Here is a 23297-nt window from a genome sequence, read left to right on the forward strand (position 1 = left end):
GGGTCCAGACTTTGGTAGGTTCAGCACCACGGACAGAAAATTTTCTACAGGCTGAAGCTGGCAGGTGGGCTCACAGTTCAGCACTATGCCAGAACCCCACCCCCACCCCACTCCTCTACTGGCTATTCCAGGGAAGAATCTAACCTGGCCCTTGGTTGACTGGACCCCAGCACTTTAAGTTCACAGTAAAATAGCTTAGTTTCCTTCTAAGGCCCTTTTGAATATCTTCACTTAGGTGTCTATTCAGCAGTCACCTGGTTGAGTGGAGTCCGCTTTGGAGGAACTCTTAAGATCTTGCTGATTTGCATATATCCTTATACACTGAGGCATCTCCGTCCTGGTTTTATTATAAATGAATTGTTCAGAGGAAGAAAGAAAAGGACTGAAGGATTGTTTCAAATCTTCTTTTCCTCTTCTTTCCCCCATTGCTAGGGTCTCAATCTGGCAATTTCCCCAAGGAGGCTACAGATGCATGTGGTGGGAGAGGATGAGAACCAGACTCCGGACAGCCAGGGGTTTGTTGGGGCATCCTGTATGGCTTTCCCCAGATAATTTCCTCCATATGCTTGGCTCCTGAATGATCCTTCCAGGCTCCTAAGGAGTCTGCATTTTGTGTTAGCATACAGGGCCAGAACCTCTGGGCTGAAGTCCCTGGAGCGCAGGTAAGAAGCTGTGACTGGCGCCTTAGAGACTGCATAAGGGATGGGACCCGGTTTTGAAGAGAAGGGTGAGGGGTAGTGGAGTGAGGACTCATTCTGAAATGAAAGGAGTCCTGGGTCTCTAAGCAGCTTCTAAAAATACCAACTCCCAACGCTGGGGGTGGAGGGGGAGGGGAAAATTGAGCGTGAGAAGAATGAAGATGGAAGGAGGTAGGGGTGTAAGAGCGCTTCTTCAGGGAGATCTGATTTCAAAGACCCCACCTGCATCTAAGAACAGCTTGATGCCACACCTCCTTCTGCTTTCTCAGCGGGCTTCGGTATCCTGTGGTGCTCTCACAGTATCCTGTGGAGCCTCAGCCCCTCCTGATGACCTTTCTTTTTACCGGCAAAGGATCCCAACTCTTCCCAGCCACTCCTCCTTCTTGCTGTCCAGCAAGTATCTCTGTGAGCAAGGGTGCATAAACACACACATACTAGATGCGCATGCGCGCGCGCGCGCGCGCGCGCACACACACACACACACACACACACACACACACGACACAGGAAGGGAGCTTCCAGGCTAGCTCAGAGGCTTGTAAGTGGCTAGTTGTCTACGATGCCAGCAATTTTCATTATTCATTATCCATTACCCCAAGGAGGTATGGATTGTAGCAGAGACAGAGATTCACCCAGATATTTTCAGCACAGAGCATGGCACTCAGGGAGTGTTGGTTGAAAGGTAAGGAGCATATACATACACACAAAATGTACACTCAGGCCAGGCAGGTCACGGGGATACACGACTCATTAATTTTCAAGGGTTCTTCAGGCTGCTTTAGACACCATAAAGGAGCGGTGTTGGGTCCCCCAAGAAAAGAGCTTTGAAAAGCCACAGGGTGGGTGGAGCTTTCTCTGCTCAAGTTCAGCCCAGATGGTGGCGCTCAATAGCCGCCTCCCTCGTCCTGGAGGGCTCCAGCCCTTCCCACCACCAACGCCTTAAACCCTCAGCTTGCACATAAATGACCTTCACTAGATAGAGGTCGCGTTCCACGTTTCCTTGCAGCTTCCCCAGCGCTGGCTGAACTCCGCGAGGATTGCTCCGCCTCTTTCGCAGACCCCTGGGAGTCCCTGCCGCTGAGCTCCTTCCCAGTCCCCTGGGATGGGCGGAGAGGGATTATCAAGGCGCGGGGGGGGGGGGGGGGGGGAACTCCAGGCTCTGAGCAGATTGGGGAAAAGGGTAGTTGTGCAGAGTGCTGCCTGTGTCCTGGCAGCAAGAGCAGGAACCTGAGGAACCGATCGTTCATGCAAAATTTACCACCGCCCCATCCTGGCGTCCACATGGTTTCCCAACCTCGGAAGCGCTGCTGGTAGGGTGGGACTCCGTCTCCCACTTTGCTCTCCTTTCTAGAGTAGCTCCCAGGGTCAGCCTTAGCCCCTTCCTCCTGCCGGGGTGTGTGTGTGTGTGTGTGTGTGTGTGTGTGTGTGTGTGTGTTGTGTGAGGAGGGCGGGGAGAGAAGAGGGCAGGATTGAGCCATAAGACACCAGGAGCCTCAGACACAGGAAGAAGCCAAGGGCTTGTAGATAGAGGAGCTCCCTAGAGCTTGGGGTCGGGACATCAGGCTTCGAAACCCCTTGAAAGTCCTGGGAACAAGGGAGCTTCCAGCCTAGCTCAGAGGCTGCAAGTGTCGCGGCCTCCCCGAGGTTCGCCCCTCTTTAAGCCACGCCCACATTGTCTACTTCTCGGGAATGAGAGGCTAAGGTTTTGCGCTCTGGGCCTTCGTCGCCGGCTCATCCTCCTTCCCAGGAGCCAGACCAGCGTTCAGCGCTACCCACCCCCACGTTTGGAGATTGGCGGGACCCCTTCCTTCCCCCCTCCATTTCGCCGTTCCGCCCCTGGCCTATGAAACTCCACCCCTCCACCTTCTGCTGGCGGGGATTGGTGGACTTCCCGCGGCGGTGCCTAGTGATTGGTCCCCATGGATGACGGTAACCAGCGAGATCCCGCCCCCAGAAGGAGCTAGGGTCTGGGGGCACTGCTCAGCGGTGCTGGGGCTGGCGCGGCTTGAGCCGCCGCCGCACTGACAGCTTGGTCTGCGGACCATGGAGACCGGTGCCGGCCCACATCCGTTGCGCCTGTTCGTCTGCCTGATGCCGCTCTGTCTGGCGTTGCTTTTGGGACCAGGGAGGCCCGGGATCGCCGAGGAAGGTGAGGAAACTGGTGGCTGTTCTTGGAGCTTGGAATGCCAAAAGATAGGAGGCTGGAGAACTGGGGGTCTGAGGGAAGGAATCGTATAGAGAGACTGGAGTCTGTACTGGGGTTTGAGGCAAGCGGGCAGCGGGAAGCAAAGAACTAAAGAGGCAGAGAAAAAGGTAGCTAAGCAAAGGTAGCTAAGAAAATCGGGCTGGAGACCTGGAAGGCTGGGAGGAAAGAGACCAGGAATCGTGAGAGCCAGAGGCGGCGGTTCAGGTGCCGGTGAGACGGACAGGCTGAGCGATTGGAGGTGGGAGGTGTGGGGGCAGGGAGATGAAGAGAGCAGAGGAGACAGGGAGGTGTGGAGGTGAGATCGAAGTACGGGACGACGGGATGGAGCCCGAACCGCGAGGCAGGAGGTGGAGCGCTGGTAGGGGAGGGATGGCTGGGTCCGGGAGTAGCCCGACGTGCTGGCGAGGGAGCTGTCCGCAGTGCTGAATTTGGAGCGCAGACTACCCGAAGCGGTCCGCGCTGTTGGGCTTGGAGCTGCCTGCGGTACCAGGGCTCGCGCCTTGCCTCTGGATTTGGGGGAGCCGTACACTTAACTGAATCCAGAGGCGTCATATCCAGGTGTAGAATCCTGAGGAGCTGGAATCTAAAGCGCTGACCGGGGGGTTGGGGCGCTGGATCTCTGACGCCAATATGCAATTCCGATGTGCTGTCAGTTATAACAAAATCAGGAAGCTGTCGGTGGTCCTGCTTACTGTCACTGATGCCTCTGGAGCCAACCCTCTTAGAGACCCTCACCTTGGAGCCCCACCCCCTTGCTTAAGCTCTAGATTTGTAATCTTCCAAGACTTCAAGATGGCCTGGGCTCCTGTCTCTGAGCTGCTGCTGTGCTATCCAGACCAATGCTTCTTTGGGACCGATACTGAGAGCAGGAGAGAAGAAATTTTCATTTCTCCCGCTGCTGGCAGAGTCCACTCATTTTTCCCAGAGCCCCTAAGAGTCAAACTAAAAAGGTTCTAGTCTCTTCCATCCCTGGTGACTTCAGACCTCAGATGAGCCCCTGAGTATGAATGAATTCAGGATGTATGCAGAAATCCTCTAATATGCTCACTTTCTGTCTCTTCTTGACATGCAGTTATAATTTAGGGAGCCTAGAAGGTGGAAAGGGGGGCTCACTGACACCACCACCCCTTTCTTAGAGCCAATCTTAAGAGTACTTCCATGAACTCTGGCAGGCTGAATAATGACTCCCCAAATACGTCCACATCCTAATTCATCCCCAGAACCAATCAATCTTATTCTAAATGCAAAAGACTTTGCAGATGTGGTTAGGGGTCCTGAGATGGGGAGATTATCCTGGATTATTTGGATGGCTCCAATGAAATCACAAGGGTCCTTACAAGAGGGAAGCAGAAGGAGTCAGTGAGAGAAGGCAACTTGGTCACAGAAGGACTGGAGTGAAGCACTTTGAAGATGGAGGAGGATGCCACAAGCCAAGGAATCCAGGTGGCCACTAGAAGCTGAAAAACTCAAGGAAATGGATTCTCCCCTCTGAACCTACAGATGGAACCAGTCCTGCTGACAGCCCAACTTTAGACCAATGAAATTGATTTTCAACTTCTGACCTCCAGAACTATAAGAGAATAAATAAGTAATTGATACTTGAAGCCACAGAGTTTGTGATGATTTGTTACAGCAACCACAGGAAACTGCTACAGGCTCCTTGCCTAATTGTTGTGGCTACCTCTTTCTGGACTCAAGCTACTCACACCCCACGCCTTCATGGGAAGGTACAGGGTGGGAAAAATTTGTCTCTGCTCCCTCAGCAAGTTTACAACGAACTCACAAAAAGGTCCCTCCCACCTTCCTGACCTTCTGACTTTCTGACATCTCTGTTCTTCCTCTCCCTAGTCATCCTCCTGGATTCCAAAGCCTCCCAGGCTGAGTTGGGCTGGACTGCACTGCCAAGTAATGGGGTAAGTGTAACCTTTCTCTCCCTCTCCCAGGAATCTTCTGGTGGTCTGAGACTCAATTCCTTTAGCTCTTTGTGGTTACAGCAGATCAAAATGCTCCTCAGAGCACGTGATCTCCAGCGGCACTGGCTTCAAGCCAGAGTGGCCTATTAGAAAACGTTGAGTCTTCAGTCAGTCCAAGAAGAAAAGAAAAAAAGAGAAAGATAATGAGGGGAAAACCGACTGTGTCTAGCAACAGAAATGTGTCATCTAGATGAGCCAATGCTGGACAGTGTCTTGCGCATAGCAGGTCCTCCAAGCAGTGTTGCTGATTGATGGATTGATAGAAGGAGCAAGATTTAAAATCCTGAAAGTGGCTTAGAAACTTGGTGGGGGTGGGCAGATGTGGCTGTATGGCTGCAGCCTGGTCCCCGTGTGGGCACCTGGTGGAGAGCCGGGAGACTTCAGACACCATTCCCAGCTCTGCTGCTAATTCGATGTTCATATCCAGTCAAATCACTCTTTCTGGAGCCTCAGTTTCCCGACCTATAAAATTAAGGGTTGGACTCTTTGTCTCCAACGTTTCTCCCAGCTCTGCATCTTATAATTTCAGGGGGATGGGGTGTGTGTGGAATGCGAGATGATGGGGAAGGGGTTTTTCAGCTTTAGACACCACCAGGGCTTCACCTCCTGGGGGCGCCTTGGCTCTGAGCTTCCCACATCTTTGTTCTCCTCCCCAGTGGGAGGAGATCAGCGGCGTGGACGAGCATGACCGTCCGATCCGCACATACCAGGTGTGCAACGTGCTGGAGCCCAACCAGGACAACTGGTTGCAAACTGGCTGGATCAGTCGTGGCCGCGGGCAGCGCATCTTCGTGGAGCTGCAGTTCACACTGCGCGACTGCAGCAGCATCCCGGGCGCCGCGGGCACCTGCAAAGAGACTTTCAACGTCTACTACCTGGAAACAGAGGCTGACCTGGGCCGCGGGCGTCCCCGCCCAGGTGGCAGCCGGCCCCGCAAGATCGATACAATCGCTGCAGATGAGAGCTTCACGCAGGGCGACCTGGGAGAGCGCAAGATGAAGCTGAACACGGAGGTGCGCGAGATCGGTCCGCTCAGCCGGCGGGGTTTCCACCTGGCCTTTCAGGACGTGGGCGCATGCGTTGCGCTGGTGTCTGTGCGCGTCTACTACAAGCAGTGCCGCGCGACGGTGCGGGGCCTGGCGGCGTTCCCAGCCACCGCAGCTGAGAGTGCCTTCTCCACGCTGGTGGAGGTGACGGGAACGTGCGTGGCGCACTCAGAAGGGGAGCCCGGCAGCCCCCCGCGCATGCACTGTGGCGCTGATGGTGAATGGCTGGTGCCCGTGGGCCGCTGCAGCTGCAGTGCGGGATTCCAGGAACGTGGTGACATCTGTGAAGGTATTCAGCGGACGAGGGGGCGTGGCGTGGGGGCGTAGCGCGCAGGTGGCAATTGGGAGAGAGTGTGCCGTAGATCAAAGAGGCAGGAGGAGGAGTGGAGCAGCTGTGGGCTGTGGAGCCCAGAGCCCTGACCTTCTGTGGAGCTTTCCAGTGGGTCCAGCCAGGACCACTGAACGAAGTTACGAGGAGGTGAATTTGACTTCATATAAGGGGGCATTAGGGGCTTATATTTCAGGCACTATGATAAGCACCTCGCAAAGGATGTCTCATTTATTCTTGGCAATAAAGTAAGTCACCAGTATCCCTATTTCACAGATGAGGAAACGGAGGCTCAGAGAGATTAGCACCTCGCTTGCAAAGTTAGTAAATGGGGAACAAGGGTTCGAACCAGATTCGCCCAGCTGCCAAGTTCTTTCTATTACGCCATGCTGCCTCCCGTATGCATAAAGAAAAATGATACAGCAGCCCAACTCTACTAGCTATGGACTAGGGGGATTGGTTACATTATAGTGAGCTCCCTGTCACTGATAATATGCAAGTCAGAATCTGGCAGGGGGATTCTTGAGCTGGAGAGAAAGACTGAGAGGTTGTGCTAGATGACTAGTAAAATCTCACCCAACTCTTCGAACTGTGAGTCAAAGTGCCCCCTGAGGGAGACCCTTCATGTGGGGGCTCTGTTGGGTTCTCAGGTCTGTGTGGGCACCGGGCCGGACCTCTCCTTTTCTCCCCTATCTGTGGCTCTGAGGACTGAGGGTAAAGATGGGGTATGGATGTGTGCCCTTAGTGTAGAAAGATCAAGAGAGGCTTCTGCTAAGCCACGTCCTTTTCTGGGTGCCAGGACAACAGAAATGAGTCAGAGATAGTCTCAACTCTTCAGAAGCTCTATAGATGGAAAACATAAAAATTGAAAAATCACAAGGTGATATGTGATCCAATGGAGGGATTAATATAGAGGTGGGAAGACAGAGGAGGAAATGACTCAACTTAATGTCACTCCTTTGTTCAACTGTCCATTCGATATGAGTTGAGAACTTGCCAAGTGCATTTAGGGAGGGTTTATTATATATATTTAGAGGAATGTCACCATCTCTTTCCTGGTGGGAACTTATGGATTAGTAAGGGACTTACGAACCTTCCTGAACTCTCCAAGTAGGGTTAGGAAACACTTCTGTTCTCCAGCACCCATTGCAACCTCTACTTCTTGCTTAAAAAAAATTAAGTACAGTTGACTGCAATCTCTATTTCTGCACTTACCCCATGCTATGTAGTGATCTACTTGTGTGTGTTTCCACCACTGGACTAGTGACTGACTTCAGGCAATGGTTGTATCACATTTTAGCAGCGCCAGTATCCATAACAGGATGTGGTAAGTGCCCAATGGAAATGTACTGAGTGAAGGAGTGGTTACCATAGGGTGTGATACATATCAACAGAGAATTGAGGAAGCCTGGAGAAGGGAGAATCCCAATCTAAGCGTGGAGAGAGACAGTGAGAAGGCCTTTCTTCCAGGCAAATAAAAACATTCTGACTTAAGAGACTGTCTGCAGAAGCATGGAGGCAGGAAGGAATGTAGCATGACTGGGGCTGGGGGCAGAGGGCATTTGGGGGTGTGAGGGCTGATGGGGCTGGAGAGGGGCAGGAACAAATCATGAAGGGCCTTGAACTTTAGGATAAAGTGCTGAGACTATATGCTGTTGACCAATGGGGAGGCTTTGAAGCAGGGGTCTGACATGTTCAGATTTGTATTTTCAAAAGATCACTCAAGCCGTAATTACAAAGAAAGAATTGAGGAAGGAAGGATTAAGGGGTAGAAAATAAGAAAGATGGGACAACAGTCCAGGAGAAAGAACGCATGGCCTGAAGTGAGACAGTAGCAGAGGTCATTGAGAGATGAGGATGGATGTGACAGCCTCCACAGCACTTGGTGACCATGTGACACAGGAGAAAAGAAGAGTCCTTTTTGATTCATTTACTTCTAGGGGATTGGATGGACAGAGGATCATTTGCTGGGGTAGAGATCACAGGACATCGATGGACACCGAATCTGTGGTGTCTGGGGTGCATTAAGTGGAGGTAGCTAGAAAGTGAGTCTGGAGCTCAGCAACAGAGAGAGAGAGAGAGAGAGAGAGAGAGAGAGAGAGAGATACTACTTAAAGCTGTGGGTACGGTTGGGACAGACCAAGGCGAGGTAAGAAGCAAGAGGGCCAATGATGAAGTCTCATAGAACAGCGGTATTTAAGGGTTTAAGGGGGAGTAGGAGAATCAAAGCCCATAAAAAAGGACCTTGAGGGAGACTCAGAGGCTGGGGAAGATCTAGAAGAGTGTTATTTCTGGCAGCCAAGGGAGGCGGAGGGGTCCAGGAGGGAACGGCTTATAGTGTTGGTGAGCAGTCAGGTAAGGTGAGGTTTGGACAATGTCCACCCGGTGGCCCTGGCCAAAGCAGTTTCTGTTGAGTAACGGAGAGAGACACCAGGCTGCCAGGAGGCTGGGGGATGAAGGAAGTTGGGGAGCTAGAGTAGGGAACACACACAAAGTCTCTGGGAGGCTGGATTGGAAAGGGGAGGAGAGGGAGGTGGTATCTTGAGGAAGACATTGGGTTGAGAGGAGATTTTGACTGTAGATGGGAGCCTTGTTTATTTATATGCTGAGGGAAGGAGCCAGTGGGGCACCAAGCAGGGGGTGGTGGGAGTGGTCTGCCCCAGGGGGGGGATGTATTTTATTACTGACATGGCTTAGAATTGCTGACACTTGTTGCTAACCAAGATCGGGCCATGTTTTCGTCAGTTTCATTGTTTTTTAATACTCCGTACATCGTGCCCTTCCTGCCTGCACCCCAAATGGACCACTTTTACCTCTCCATTCCTCTGTTCTGTCACCGGGAGGAAGCAGTAGAGAAGGAGCAATGTAAGAAGTAGGAACCATATGAGTGATGGAAGATAGTCTGGGAGGAGGAGAAGGGGGCAGGACCCAGAGTGAAGGAGGAGGGGCTGGAGGCCTCCAACAGGAGGTGGCTCATCCTTTCCTCTAGGTCTAGAAGGAACGGGGAGAAGAAAGATGGGTGTGGAGGGAGGTTCGCCGGTTTGACGGCCGGACATTGAGGGACTTACCAACTGACAGCCTCTCTTCTCCTTGTGACGTGGGAGGAAGGCATCTGCACCAGTGGACAGTAGGATCCTGGTCTGTTTCATTCACTCTGTCTCTAGATCCTAGCTCCAGAGCACCTGACTCACAGTAGATGCTAAAAAAAAAAAATCATCCAATGAATGGATCAGGGTCTGGAGGAGGGGGTTTGGATACACATTCTGGGCAATCTCACTCACACACACTCACACACACACACACACACACACACACACACACACACACACTCAGGAACCCAGTCCCCCTTCTGACTTAAGCTGAGACCAGACAAAAAGCCACTTGTAATGGTATCAGCTCTGCCTTGGGGAATGGGGAGCTGGGGAGGGTGCCAGGGAGAGGTTCATAAGTGAGGTGGTTTTTTTTTTTTTCCTGTTTCTTCTCTTTCTTATTTATTTATTTTTTCATTTATTTTTATTTTTTAAGGGAGTTATTATTTTGAACTGGGGTCTGGAGAAACATAGGAGTTTGCCAAGGGAAAAGGGCTGTGAGACATTACAGGACAAGAGCCAGAGGTGTGAAACGAAGAGTTCAGTGTGGCAAGGGTGGGGTGGTTGGCACTGGGGAGGTGCTGGCGGGTTTTAAGAAGGGAAGTGAAATGCTCAGGTTTGTGTTCAGAAAGTGAAGGCCTTCCAGTGCCTTCTACAGCTGAGTACAGAGACTTCTCTAAAGGTAGACCGATGTGGAGGGGATAGAACCAAGATGTTCTCTCTCCCTTTTGTTTCTCTCTTTTATTTACCCTCTCCCGGTCACTAGGGTTTTGGGGGGTGGGGGAGATCAGGGTGTACAACCTGAGTCTTCCAATCTCTGTGGGAGTGCCCTGGAGCAGGGGGACCCAAGCAAATATTCTCTAAGGCTCCCCAGGGCACACAGAGACCCTGTGGTGGGGTGGCAGGAGAGGGGGGTTACAGACAGGGAGGCTTATATGGACTCAATATAAGGAAGCCCTTTCTCAGCAGAGGCATCCTCAGAAGAAGGTGGGCTCCCCATTTCTGAGCAGAGACTGTGGCTACTTCTAGGAAAGGTGCCGGAGGACCGGGCCAGCGGGAGTTAAACTAGGTGATCTCTGACATTTGCCTCTGACCTTGATGAAGACAGGGAGGGGCCCGCAGTCAAGAGGCTCTCATGAGTCTGAGCCTCCACACAAACCTCCTCTAAACAGAGTCTGTCAAAGAGATAACCACCTCGGTCTCCATTGGGACACATATCTCTGGGACAGTGGATGTCCCAAACATGCAGAGAAAGGGAGCCTCTGGTACTTTTCCCTACTGCTGGGAGATCCTGCCGACAGATCTCCACTCTGACTTCACAACAGAGGTGGGCAGGCCAAGGTTATCATCCCCACTTGACTGATGGTTTCTTGAGGCCAGAGAGGCATAGAAAGGGGCAGAGCTAACACTGGAACCCAGGCCATCCGAGTCCCAGCGGGGGTTGCCGTTGGTCACCAGCCCACCATGTTAGTGAGCGCCATGCTCTGCTCTGAAGACAGATTATTTCCAAAGCTTCTGAAGCTTCACAGGCCCTGCCCAAAGCTGTGTTGCCCAGGACTCAGCAAGGTGGAACCTCCAAAGCCTAAGCCTTCCAGATAACGAGAAACCCGCAGCTTACTCCCCTCTTCTCCCAGACAGGCTGAAAATCCTTCCTGAGGGCTAGTCTGCATCCCCTCTGTTGTACTGTGTGTGTCTTCTTGGGGTTGGAGAGCAGCCAGCCTTCCAGAACCAGCTAAACTAGCAAGAAGGCCTGGTGGGTGCAGGGAGGGAGGTGAGAACCACCCAGAAGCTGAGAGGAGGGCCAGGAGCCACTGCCTCCCTGCCACCTGGCCCAGCTGGTGAGACATTTTTTCGAGTGGGCGTTCAGCCATTTCCACTTCAGGCCTGTGACAGAGGAACAGTAATTACTACCACTGTTGTGTACGTGTTGTCTGTGCCGGGCTAAGCGGCTTACGCTTCACCTCAGTTAATCCTCCAACAACCTTTTTGAGGTGGGTATTCTACCCGAGGCTCAGAGAGGTCAACCAATTTGCCCAAGGCCAACAGCAAGTAAGTGGTAAACAACCCAGGCGCAAACCCAGGTTGTTCGGATATAAAGAGCCTGTGCTCTTAACAACCTGCATTCTGGGTGAGCCCGGAGAAGTGACAGAAGCAAAGTAACTGGGGAGGGTGTCCAGACCAAAAGTAGAGAGACTTCACCTTCCTTCAGTCTACTCTCACCCTCCGCCCCCAGCCCCCACACCTGGCTGGCTCCACTTTCAAACTGGAACCAAGTGCATCAGTTGAGGATTTGTGATGCCACGAACCCCCGATGGTAGTGGTGGGAGGATGGGCTCTGACGACAACAGTGAGTGTGTGTGTCACTGTAAGTGTGTGGGTGTCTGTCCTTGGGTAGCTGTGAAATACCCCTTGGAGGCACCGCTCTTCTGGGCTCACATCAAGACTGGAGAGTTTGGCTTATTTTCTTCCAGTGGGCATTAATTAGGGCAGCATGGTGCGGGCTCTGAAAGCTGTCTGCTGGGGCTGGAATCCCACCATTTACTAGCTGTGGGTCATTGGGCGAGTTACTGAACCTCTCTGAGCCTTAGTTCCCTCATTTACGAAGATGACGGTAAAGGACGCACCTCACAGACTGTTGGGAGGATTAAACGAATTACTAAAGGTAAAACGCTAGTGTTCTGCACACATTAAGCGCTCGCTAAGGGTTAGGTAGCCCTGGGTTACGTCGGGAGCTGCCATCCCACGCGGCTGTTATTGGACTAGCTGAGACTCCCTTCCGGGCACAGTTCCCGGACTTAAAGTCACCCTAATGGGGCAGGCAGGAAGGTGGGGGGGAGAGACACGCTGTGGAGGAGACGCCTCCTCACGTGGCTCCGCCCCGCAGCCTGTCCCCCAGGGTTTTACAAGTTGTCCTCGCGTCGGCCGCTCTGCTCCCCGTGCCCAGAGCACAGCCGGGCCCTGGAAAACGCCTCCACGTTCTGCGTGTGCCAGGACAGCTACGCGCGCTCGCCCACCGACCCGCCGTCGGCCTCCTGCACCCGTGAGTGCCCCTCCGGAAGGCGTTCGCAGAGGGGGAGGAGGGAGTCAATAAAGGCGTGGGGGAGGGGTTGCTGAGGGCAGGGGGCTCCGCACTGGTGAGCGTGGGAAGGGCGTGGGGGCCACGACCCAGATGGCGGGGTGGAGGGAGGGGAGCCGGGGGTGGGGATGGGGCCCGGGCCTTGGGTGGGAAAAACCAGGGCAAGAGTCCAGAGGACGGAGGGATGAGGCCGGCTTCTCGTGGAGTGGACCCCCCCCCCCACGCCCTCACCTCACCCTGCGCCCCGGCCAGAGGGGGGCTCCCGCCCCTCACACTCAGCTCTGCGCCCCGCAACCCCATCCTCCTCCGCTCACTAACCTCCTCCCACCTCCCTGGCCCTCCCTCCACTCACTGGCCTCCACGCCCCCTTCCGTCTCTCCCCCATCAATGGCCTCACTTACCCCCCCCCCCCCCCCCCCCCCCCCCCCCCCCCCCCCCCCCCCCCCCCCCCCCCCCCCCCCCCGCCCCGGCTCGCCCCGCCCCCCAGGGCCGCCGTCGGCGCCGCGGGACCTGCAGTACAGCCTGAGCCGCTCGCCGCTGGCGCTGAGGCTGCGCTGGCTGCCGCCCGCCGACTCGGGCGGCCGCTCGGACGTCACGTACTCGCTGCTGTGCCTGCGCTGCGGCCGCGAGGGCCCGGCGGGCGCGTGCGAGCCGTGCGGGCCGCGCGTGGCCTTCGTGCCGCGCCAGGCCGGGCTGCGGGAGCGCGCCGCCACGCTGCTCCACCTGCGGCCCGGGGCGCGCTACACCGTGCGCGTGGCGGCGCTCAACGGCGTGTCGGGCCCGGCTGCCGCCGCGGGAGCCACCTACGCGCAGGTCACCGTGTCCACGGGGCCCGGGGGTAAGGCCGCCCGCGCCCCTCTCCGCTTAGAGCGGGCTCCCCGCGTCTCCCCCAGAGGCGTGGCCCCCACCGACGTCCCTGACGGCGGGGACCCCCAGCAGACGGCCAGCCCTGCCCGAGGGCCCCGGGGGAGGGACTGAGGACGCGGGTGACGCGGTGCCGCCGGGCCAGAGCGGTTGCGGGCGTTTCCGGGAGTCCGCGGGAGGCAGTGGGCGCCCCTGCTCCCGACCTCGCAGAGAGCCTGGCACCGCACCCAGCTCGCGGCTGCCCTGCCTCTCATCTCCCGCGGGAAAGAGCGGAGAGCCCCGCCACCTTTTGCTGTCCCTTTTTAAAAATTTCAGCAGGAAGGGCAGAGTCGTCTCTCCTCCTTTACTGTCTCAGAAAGAGGGGTTCTGTCGTGTTGTCCCCCCCCCCCCCCCGCCCCCAGCCTCCATCCCTGCAGCATCGGTCACCCTCTTTCCTGGTCCCGGAGAAGAGCAAGGAAGCACTTAGGGTCAGACCGTAGGGACGATAGAAGTCACTAGTCAACACGGAGCGGTCACATTTCTGAGTCTGGGCTAGAGAGGAGTAAATGATGACCTACACTCCTTTTAGGCTACATCATCCCCACTCTCGAAAATTACTTTTACTCGTCTTTCACCCAGCTGGGGTGCACCTTCGCGTAATCCTTCAAGTACCCTTTGCAAGAAAGTGAGTGTGGTTTCTGAGCCTTTTCATACCTGAGATGTGATTGCTTTGTGACTCGACTTCCCCGTCTTCTGGCAGTTGTATTGCAGAGAAGTCTGAGGCCAGGGTGATTTTTATATTGAACTCTTTTCATTGAGTTTGGCTGGTACATAGTAAAACTTGTGATCTGCACACATTTTTTTTTGGTATTCCTGGAGAAAACCTTTTTTCAGTTATTGCTTTGACTAGAATTTCTGATAGCTTCCAATATCTCTCTTAAGAATCTCTCTAAGCCTTAGGTTGTACATCCATTTTCTGATTCTCAAATCTTGTCACTCGCTTTATCATTTTTAGCTCTTAATCCATTTTCTCTGCCTTTTGGGAGAGATTTCCAATTTGTCTGGTTTTTTGGAATAACAGTTTTGCTCTGTTTTTTACTATCTCGATTATGACTTAACATTTGCTATTGCATTTACATGTAAAAAATCAATATTGAGAAAGAAAAAAGCACCCATAATCCTATTACCCAGAGATATACAACTATTAATATCTTGGAGTGTATCCTTCCACATTTTTTTCTTATCTCTCTATCCATATCTAGAACTATCTACTATAAAATCCCTTTTGTATAATATATGTGATATGAGATTTTTATCTGGTATTTCATATTAACATCCTATTTTGATATAGATGGATTTAAAAATCGTGTTGAGATACTGTTTCCTTTTATTAATAAAAATACTAAGCTTCCGCTGATTGAATGCTGCTCTGTGTTTGGTGCTGGATCTTGCAATATGATTTTCTACATTCATTCGTTTAAATGGAATGGTAATCATCTTTCAGTTTTTAAAATATTTAAGTAATCTCTACACCCAATGTGGGGCTCAAACTCACAACCCCAAGGTCAAGAGTCACTGGCTCTTCCGACTGAACCAGCCAGGCGCCCCTAATCATCTTTCAAATGAGGAAGCTGGGGCCTAAGAGGACAAGTGAATTGTCCAAAGTCACCCAGCTAGTAAGTAGACACCCATCTTTGAACTCAGGTCTGTCAACCACCAGAGCTCCCCATGCTTTTAGCTCCTTGGCCATAGAATGTTTTCACTTAAAAAAAATTTTTTTTTAATGTTTATCTATTTTTGAGAGAGAGGCCAAAACCGAGTGTGAGTGGGGGAGGGGCAGGGAGAGAGGGAGACACAGAATCTGAAGCAGGCACCAGGTTCCGAGCTGTCAGCGCAGAGCCTGATGTGGGGTCTGAACTCAGGAACCACAAAATCATGATCTGAGCCGAAGTTGGACGCTTAACCCACTGAGCCACTTAGGTGCCCCAGAATGCTTTCATTTTGTATTGAACTTAAAAAAAAAATCAGGAATGTTAATTTTATAAAATGCTTCTTCAGCATCTTTCAAGATGACCAAATGTTTTTTCTCCTTTGAGCTGTTGGCATGATGAATTCTATTCATGGATTTTTCAGTGTGAGCTCTTTTTGCACTCCTAGATTATACCCTACTGTATGTGGGTGTATTATTCTTCTAATATTTTGCTGAATTAATTTGCTTATATTTTAATATTTTTCCATGTACATTTATAAGAGAGATTAGTGCTTTTTTTTTATTGTGTTCTTTGTCAAGTTTTAGCATTTGTCAAGTTTTGCCAGCTTTGGAAAAGGCATCAGAAAAAACTCTTCTTTTTCTCTGCTCTGGAACAATTTAAATAGCATAATTCTCATTCTTTGAAGGCATGCAAACTGCTTTTGGGGGCCTGCACTTTCTTTGGGGGAAATTTTAGTGATATTCCCAATCTTTTCCATACTTCTTGAATGAGTTTTGTTAATTTGTGTTTTCGTAGCAAATATTTTGATATTTTTCTAATTCAGTAGCCTAGAGACATACGTTTTAAAACTTTCCTCAGTATCTGTGTAACTGTGCTTTTTCTTTCTTCATGTTATGTGCTTGTGGTTTCTTTTTAATTAATTATCCTTGCTGGAAGTTTATTTTACTGGTTATGACAATCAGTTCTTGAATTAATCAATTCCAGTGTTCTGTACTTTTGTCATTTATTTTATGATTTTATCTTTATTAATACCATCCTCTTGCTTTCCTGAAGCCTTTTTTTTAGATGAGTTCAGTGCTTAGTTTTATTTTAATATTTTAAGCCTATGAATTTTCCTCTGAGTATAACTTTGGTCACATCCAGTATGTTTTTATACATCATACATCTCATTAGTAGTGTCACTTTTTTTGGAGATACTTACATGCCCTAAAATTTCACATACCTTTTGAAGTATACAATTCAGTGCTTTTTCATATATTCACATGGTTGTGCAGCCCACATTTTCATCACCCCCAAAGGAAACCCATTAATACTCTCTCCATTCCTCCTACCCTCTCTAGCACCCTGTAACCACTAATCTATTTTCTGTCTCTATAGATTTGATTATTCTGGGCATTTCAGATACATGGAATTATACAACACGTGAATTTTTGTGTCTGCCTTTTTTGTCTGTTTAGCGTAATGTTGTCAAGGTTTGTCCATGTATCAGTATATTATTCCTTTATATGGCTGAGTAATATTCCATTGTATACCACAATTTTGTTTATCCATGCATCAGTTTATGGACTTGGGGCTGTGTCTGCTTTTTGGCTATCATGACTAATGCTGCTATGCATATCCATGTACATGTTTTTGTAGAAACATGTTTTCACTTTTTTTGAGTGTATGTGTAGGAGTGAAATCGCTAGGTCATATGATGTTATAGACTGAATTGCGTCTTCCCCAAATTCATAATGCTGAAGCCCTAACTCCCAATGTGACTGTGTTTGGAGATAGGGCCTTTAAAGAAGTAAGTAAGTTTAACGAGATGTTAAGGACGGGGCCCTGGTCCCATAGGACTGGTGTTCTTACAGAAGAGGAAGACACCAGAGCTGCTCTGTGCACACAAAAGAAAGGCCAGGAGAGGGCACAGCAAGAAACGGTGTCTGTAGGTCAGGAGGAGAAACCCTACCAGAGTACTATGGACACAAACCTGTAAGCATCTTGGGGCGCCTGGGTGGCTCAGTCAGTTAAGCGTCCAACTTCGGCTCAAGTTATGATCTCACAGTTTGTGGGTTTGAGCCCAGCATCAGGCTCTGTGCTGACAGCTCAGAGCCTGAAGCCTGTTTCAGATTATGTGTCTCCCTCTCTCTGCCCCTTCCCTGCTCACACTCTGTCTCTCTCTCTCTCAAAAGTAAATAAACATTAAAATTGTTTTAAAAAATTGTTAAAAACAAATCTGTAAGCATCTTGATCTGGGATTTCCAGCCTCTAGAACTGAGACGTACGGTTGGCTTTTTATCTTCTTCTGGAACTAATTAACTTTTTGTGGATCTGCCAAACTGTTTTCCAAAGCAGCAGCGCCATTTTACCTTCCCGCCAGCGGTGTGCAAGGGTTCCAGTCTCTCCACATCCTCACCAACACTTGTTACTGGTTTTGTTGATTACAACCACCCTAGTGGATGTGAAGCAGTATCTCCCTGTGGTTTGGATTTGCATTTCTTTAATGCCTAGAGATGCTGAACATCTCTTCATATGCTGGGTTTTCTTTTTGCCATTGAGTTATGAGCTACTTAAAAAAATTATATATATATACATATATATACATATATACATATGTATATATATATACGTATATATACATATATATATATGTATATATATATATATTCTGGGTATTAGACCTTTGTATTCGTTTTCTAGGACTTTTGTAACAAAGTACTGAAAATTAGATGACTTAAAACAAATTTCTTGTCTCACACTTCTGGAAGGTACAAGTCAGAAATCAACGGGTCAGTAGGGCTATGCTCTCTCTGCTCCAGAAGAGGATCCTTCCTTGCTTCTAGCCTCCTGTTTGCTGGCAGTCCTTGGTCTTCCTTGGCTTGTAGATGCCTGTTCCAGGCACATGGCTCTTCTCCCTGTGTGTCTTCATATTGTCTCCCCTCTGTGAGTGTCTGTCTCTGTGTCCAAATTTCCATAAGGACATCGTTCATATTGGATTAGGGCCAACTTGAACGACCCCATTTTAACTTGAATCTCACTGCGAAGACCCTATTTCCAAAAGAAGTCACATTGTAGAGGTACTGGGGGCTAGGACCTCAACATATCTTTGTGGGGGGGGGGACACAGTGCAACACATAACAACCCCCATCAAATATATGATTTACAAATATTTTCTCCTACTCTGTGGGTTGTCGGTCACTTTTTGAAAAAAAAATCAAGGTATAATTGATACATAACCTAATGTCTGTTTCTGGTACAACGTAATGAGTCGTATATGTATGTATCGTGAAACAAGCACCACAGTAAGTCTAGTAAACTTCCATCACCACACGTGGTTACACATTTTTTTTCTTGTGATGAGACATTTTGAGGCCTACTCTCGTAGCAAATTTCAAATATACAGCATAGTGTCAGTAACGATAGTCACCATGCTGTACATTACACTCCCAGGACTTCCTTATTTTATAACTGGAAGTTTGTGTCTTTTGACCCCCTTCCCCTGTTTTGCCCAGCTCCCCGTCCTGCCTCCGGCAGACACCTTTTGCTTTGAGCCGTGCCTTTTGAAGCTCCAGGTTTTAAATTTTGATGAAGTCTTTGGTTGCCTGTGCCTGTGGTTTCATATCTAAGAGACCACTGCCTGGTTCAAGGTCATGGAGATTCAGACCTGTGTTTTCTTCTAGTATTGTAGTTTTGCCTAGATTTATTTTAGAGAACGTGTTTTCATTTCTGGACGATTTGCTTTTCTTCTGTTTCTGATTTTACTGCTCCATGCTTAGAGAAAGAGGTTTGCACAGCTTTTCGTTTTTTAAGTAGTTCTTGAGTTTTCTTTGTTGTCGAAGATATGGTAAACATTTTAACTATTTCCTGGCTACCCTACAGCATTGTGTATTATTTTTGTTCCGTAGTTTTTCTCTCGCTTTTTCCATATATAAATGAAACACATTATTCAATTCTATTTCTTCTTATTGTCTGCTTGGTGTTTCCATTCTGCTTGTGATTTTGTTAAAATTCCTTCTATTTGCAGTGCATTTTCTTTTCTTTTTTTTTTTTTAACGTTTATTTATTTTTTGAGACAGAGAGAGACAGAGCATGAACGGGGGAGGGTCAGAGAGAGAGGGAGACACAGAATCCGAAACAGGCCCCAGGCTCTGAGCTGTCAGCACAGAGCCCGACGCGGGGCTCGAACTCACGGACCGTGAGATCCTGACCTGAGCCGAAGTCGGCCGCTTAACTGACCAAGCCACCCAGGCGCCCCTTTTTTAAATGTTTATTTATTTTTGAGAGAGACAGACTGTGAGCAGGGTAGGGGCAGAGAGAGAGGGAGACACAGAATTGGAAGCAGGCTCCAGGCTCTGCGCTGTCAGTAAAGAGACCCACGGGGGGGCTCGAACCCGTGAACGGTGAGATCATGACCTGAGCCGAAGTCATATGCTTAACCCACTGAGCCACCCAGGTGCCCCTGCAGTGCATTTTCTTTTAAATATTTCAGTTTTCCTAATGCACACGTAGTTTCCCCACAGGCCTCCTCGCTTACCTCCTCTGCTTTTACCTCGCCTCATCTTTTTTCTTTTTCTTCTCTGCCTGTTGTTCCTTCATGGTCTTCTGCTCCCATTTTGTGGAGGCTGTGTTTTCTTTCATCTTCTCGAGGATGCCAGACAGTCGCCTTTCTTGTTTCTCTGTCACACTAAATCCCTCTTAAGAAGCTGCGCCTCCTGAATCTTCAGAAATAATATTACCATTCATTTATTCTGAAATGTTTTTCTCATATGCCTGATGTTTTTGGCATTTTCTCGTTCCTTGTTCTTGAACAAGGAGATGGCTAGTGTTTGCCAAAAAACCCCATGTGTGAATTGCCCTCTGGGTTGGTTTGTAAGGCTTTTCAGCTGCAAGTAACAGTAAATCTCAATCCAGCTGATGTTTCGCTGAAAATGATTTCTCAGCGTACCTAAGAGTGGACTCAGAGCATGGTTATTTCAGCAGCTCATCGGGGTCCTCAAGGACCCAGGTTCTTTGTGTCTTTCTACCGTGCCATGCCGTCCTTGTCACATAGGCTCGCTCCCTCATGGTGGCAGGTTGGATGCAGTAGCTCCAGACATCACATCCTTACCATCCAGAGCAGAAGAAAGGGACTGTTTCTTTCATGTAGGTATCATTTTAAGAACAAGAAACCTTTTCCAGAGTCCGTCCTCCCCTTAGCTGCTTTCTCCTTACATCAGCCAGAACTGGATGATAAGCCCGACCGCAGTCATTGGCACAGGAAATGAGTCCACACAGCTGTCTTAGAACAATCAGAATTAACCTGAGTCACACAGGGGGAGACAGTAGACCCTGAATCAGAAGTTGGGCTCCACAGGCCAGGAAGGGGAGACATGGCTGTTGAATAGTTTTCCACTCATGTCTGCTGTGGTCTCGGTCCCCCGTGGACACTGGCTGGATTTCATCACAGATCCACCTACAGCAGGAGAGAGCATTGGGCTCGGTTTTCAGCTCCGGTCTCAGGATTTGTTAGGCTTTCATCTAATGTATCTCTGTGGGTCTGAAATGGAACCGTCTCCTACCTCTGTATGGCCGTCTATGCTTTCAACAAATGTAGCTCCAAAACACGACATTCCTGGCCTCTTCCTGTCTCTGCTGTCCATCTGTATCTGCAAGGGTCTATGCCATCCTGGGACGTTTTCTCTCTCCTCTCCCCTTGAACCCACGTCTCTTCTGACAGCTGTCATCTCCCAGTGGATTGAGGCCGAGAGGCACTCCTGGGGGATACGGAAGGACACTTTTCCTCCAAAGCAACTATGCAGGAGAGTGATGGCTGTGCATTGTCCTGTTGACAAAGACCTTGCCTTTTTGTAAGGGTCAGACAGTGGGAGGAGGGATTAAAAAATCTTTCAGGTTATTTTTAGGATGGGAGACCGTGTCACTCTGTGGGCAGCATAGCCTGGGGCTTCACGACAATTGCACTTTTCAGTCCAGTTCCACCGGCTTTCTCATAGGTGGAGTGGCATATCTCCCCCATTCTGGCATTCAGCTGTCTAGACTAGCTTACGTTGATGTTCTGAGTTTTCAACTCTTTCTGTACCTTTCTGTTTTCATCAGAATTGGGAAGAGACTGCAGGTGGGGGCTGCTAGGTGGTTACCATTTAAAACTGGAAGCCATGTTCATGCACTTTTCAAAGAGTGAGCTGCATGGGCCCTGTCCCATAGCCACCTGGTATCTACTTCCCCTCAATCCCCCAAAGTCACCAGGAGCCTCCACATTGTTAAAGCCAGAGGGCGCTTTGAATCCTAGTCTTACCCTGTCCTTTCTCAGCGTATGATACTGCCAACCGCTGGCTCTTCTAGTTAGTAAACTTGCATGGAGCGCTTGTTCCGTGTCAGATATTGTGCTAAGCTCTTCATATACATTACTTTATAAAATTCTTACAGCGAGCCTAATGAGGTCAGAATTGTTTCCATTCTACACATGAGGCAACTGAGTCTCTTGCTCATGGACTGGAAGCTAATAACCAGAAGACTCAGGAGGGAACCTTCTTAAATGTTCTCTTCCCTGGGCTTCTGTGATCTCATTTGCTCCTGGCTTTCCTGCTCTCTCTCTGGCTCCTCGTGTTCAAGCTCCTCTTCCTTAACCTGCCTCTTAAATTAAATGTATGTTTCCTAAAAGCTTTTCTTTCTCTCTTTCTGTGCCGCCTCCTGGGAAGCTTCATCCAGTCCCCTTCTGATGGCTCTTGGGTCTCCATCTCATTTCCAGATACCTTTTGTGAGTCCTGAAACCACCTATATAGCTGCCTTTCCAGCATCTTCTCTCGGAGGTGTGTGTGTGTGTCGTGAGAACACTTAAGATGTCTCTTAGCAATTTCCACGTATACAATACAATATTGTTATTTTTAAAGATTTTTTAAAAAATGTTTTTATTTATTTTTGAGACAGAGAGAGAGCATGAGCAGGGGAGGGACAGAGAGAGAGGGAGACACAGAATCTGAAGCAGGCCCCAGGCTCTGAGCTGTCAGCACAGAGCCCGACGTGGGGCTTGAACCACGAACTGTGAGATCATGACCTGAGCCGAAGTCGGATGCTTAACCGACTAAGCCACCCAGGCGCCCCTAAGATTTATTTTTTAATTTTTATTATTTAGTTATTTTAAGAGAGAGAGCGTGAGCAGAGAAGGGACAGAGAGAGAGGAAGAGAGAGAATCCCAAGCAGGCTCTCCACTGTCAGTACAGAGCCCGATGTGGGGCTCGAACCCACAAACTGTGAAATCATGACCTAAGCCAAGATCAGGAGTCAGAAGCATAATGGACTGAGCCACCCAGGTGCCCCCACAATACAGTACTGTTGACTATAGTCACCATGCTGTACATTAGATCTCTAGAACTTGTTCGTCTTCTCACTGAAAGTTTGTACCCTTTGACCAACATCTCCCATTTCCCCAGCTCCTAGCCCTTGGCAACCACCAATCTACTCTGTTTCTATGAATGTAGGTTTTTTAGATTCCACACATAAGTGAGATCATGCAGTATTTGTCTTTGTCTTTCTTCTTTCACGTAACATAATGCCCTCAAGGTTCACCCATGTTTTTGCTGATGGCACAATTTCTTTTTTTATGGGCTGAATAACATCCCTTTATATATATCATTTTCTTTTCTTTATTCATTCATCCATCAACAGACACTTAAGTTATTTCCATATCTTGGCTATTGTGAATAATGTTGCAATGAACATGAGAATGCAGATGTCTCTTCGAGATAGTGATTTAATTTTCTTGGGATGTATACTCAGCAGTGGGATTGTTGGATCATAGGGTAGTTCTATTCTTAATTTTTTGGAAAACCTCCATGCTGTTTTCCATAATGGCTGCACCAATTTATATTCCCACCAACAATGCACAGGATTCCAGTTTCTCCACATCCGACACTTGCTATTTTCTGTTTTGTTTTGTTTTTGACAGTAGCCATCCTCACAGATCTGAGATGATATCTCATTGTGGTTTTGACTTGTGTTTTCCTGATGATTAGTGATTTTAGACATCTTTTCATGTGCTTATCGGTGATTGGTCTGTCTTCTTCGGAGAAATGTCTATCCAAATTCCCTCCCCATTTTAAATTGGGTTATTTGTAGGTTTGTTGTTGTTGAATTGCAGGAGTTCTTTATATATTCTGGATATTAACGCCTTATCAGATATATGATTAACAAATATTTTTTTCCATTTCATAGGTTGCCTTTCGTTTTGGTGATTGTTCCTTTTACTGTGCAGATGTTTTTAAGTTTGGTGGGATCCCATTTGTCTATTTTTGCTTTCATTTCCTGTGCTTTTGGTGTCACGTCTGAGAAATCATTGCCAAATCTAATG

General features: G+C 49.3%; 1 protein-coding gene across 1 annotated transcript in view; it reads left to right on the forward strand.

Annotated features, from left to right (window-relative positions):
* The first annotated feature begins 2641 nt into the window (after nucleotides 1-2641).
* Nucleotides 2642-23297, forward strand: part of EPHA10 (EPH receptor A10) — a 38908-nt gene continuing 18252 nt past the window's right edge. Inside the window, exons 1-5 of the mRNA XM_049617464.1 lie at nucleotides 2642-2847; nucleotides 4753-4817; nucleotides 5534-6212; nucleotides 12225-12380; nucleotides 12904-13254. Coding sequence (XP_049473421.1) covers nucleotides 2742-2847; nucleotides 4753-4817; nucleotides 5534-6212; nucleotides 12225-12380; nucleotides 12904-13254 — 1357 coding nt within the window. The 5' untranslated portion in view covers nucleotides 2642-2741. The remainder of the gene's footprint in view (nucleotides 2848-4752; nucleotides 4818-5533; nucleotides 6213-12224; nucleotides 12381-12903; nucleotides 13255-23297) is intronic.

The sequence above is a fragment of the Panthera uncia genome (assembly GCF_023721935.1).
Source record: "Panthera uncia isolate 11264 chromosome C1 unlocalized genomic scaffold, Puncia_PCG_1.0 HiC_scaffold_4, whole genome shotgun sequence".
NCBI lineage: Eukaryota > Metazoa > Chordata > Mammalia > Carnivora > Felidae > Panthera > Panthera uncia.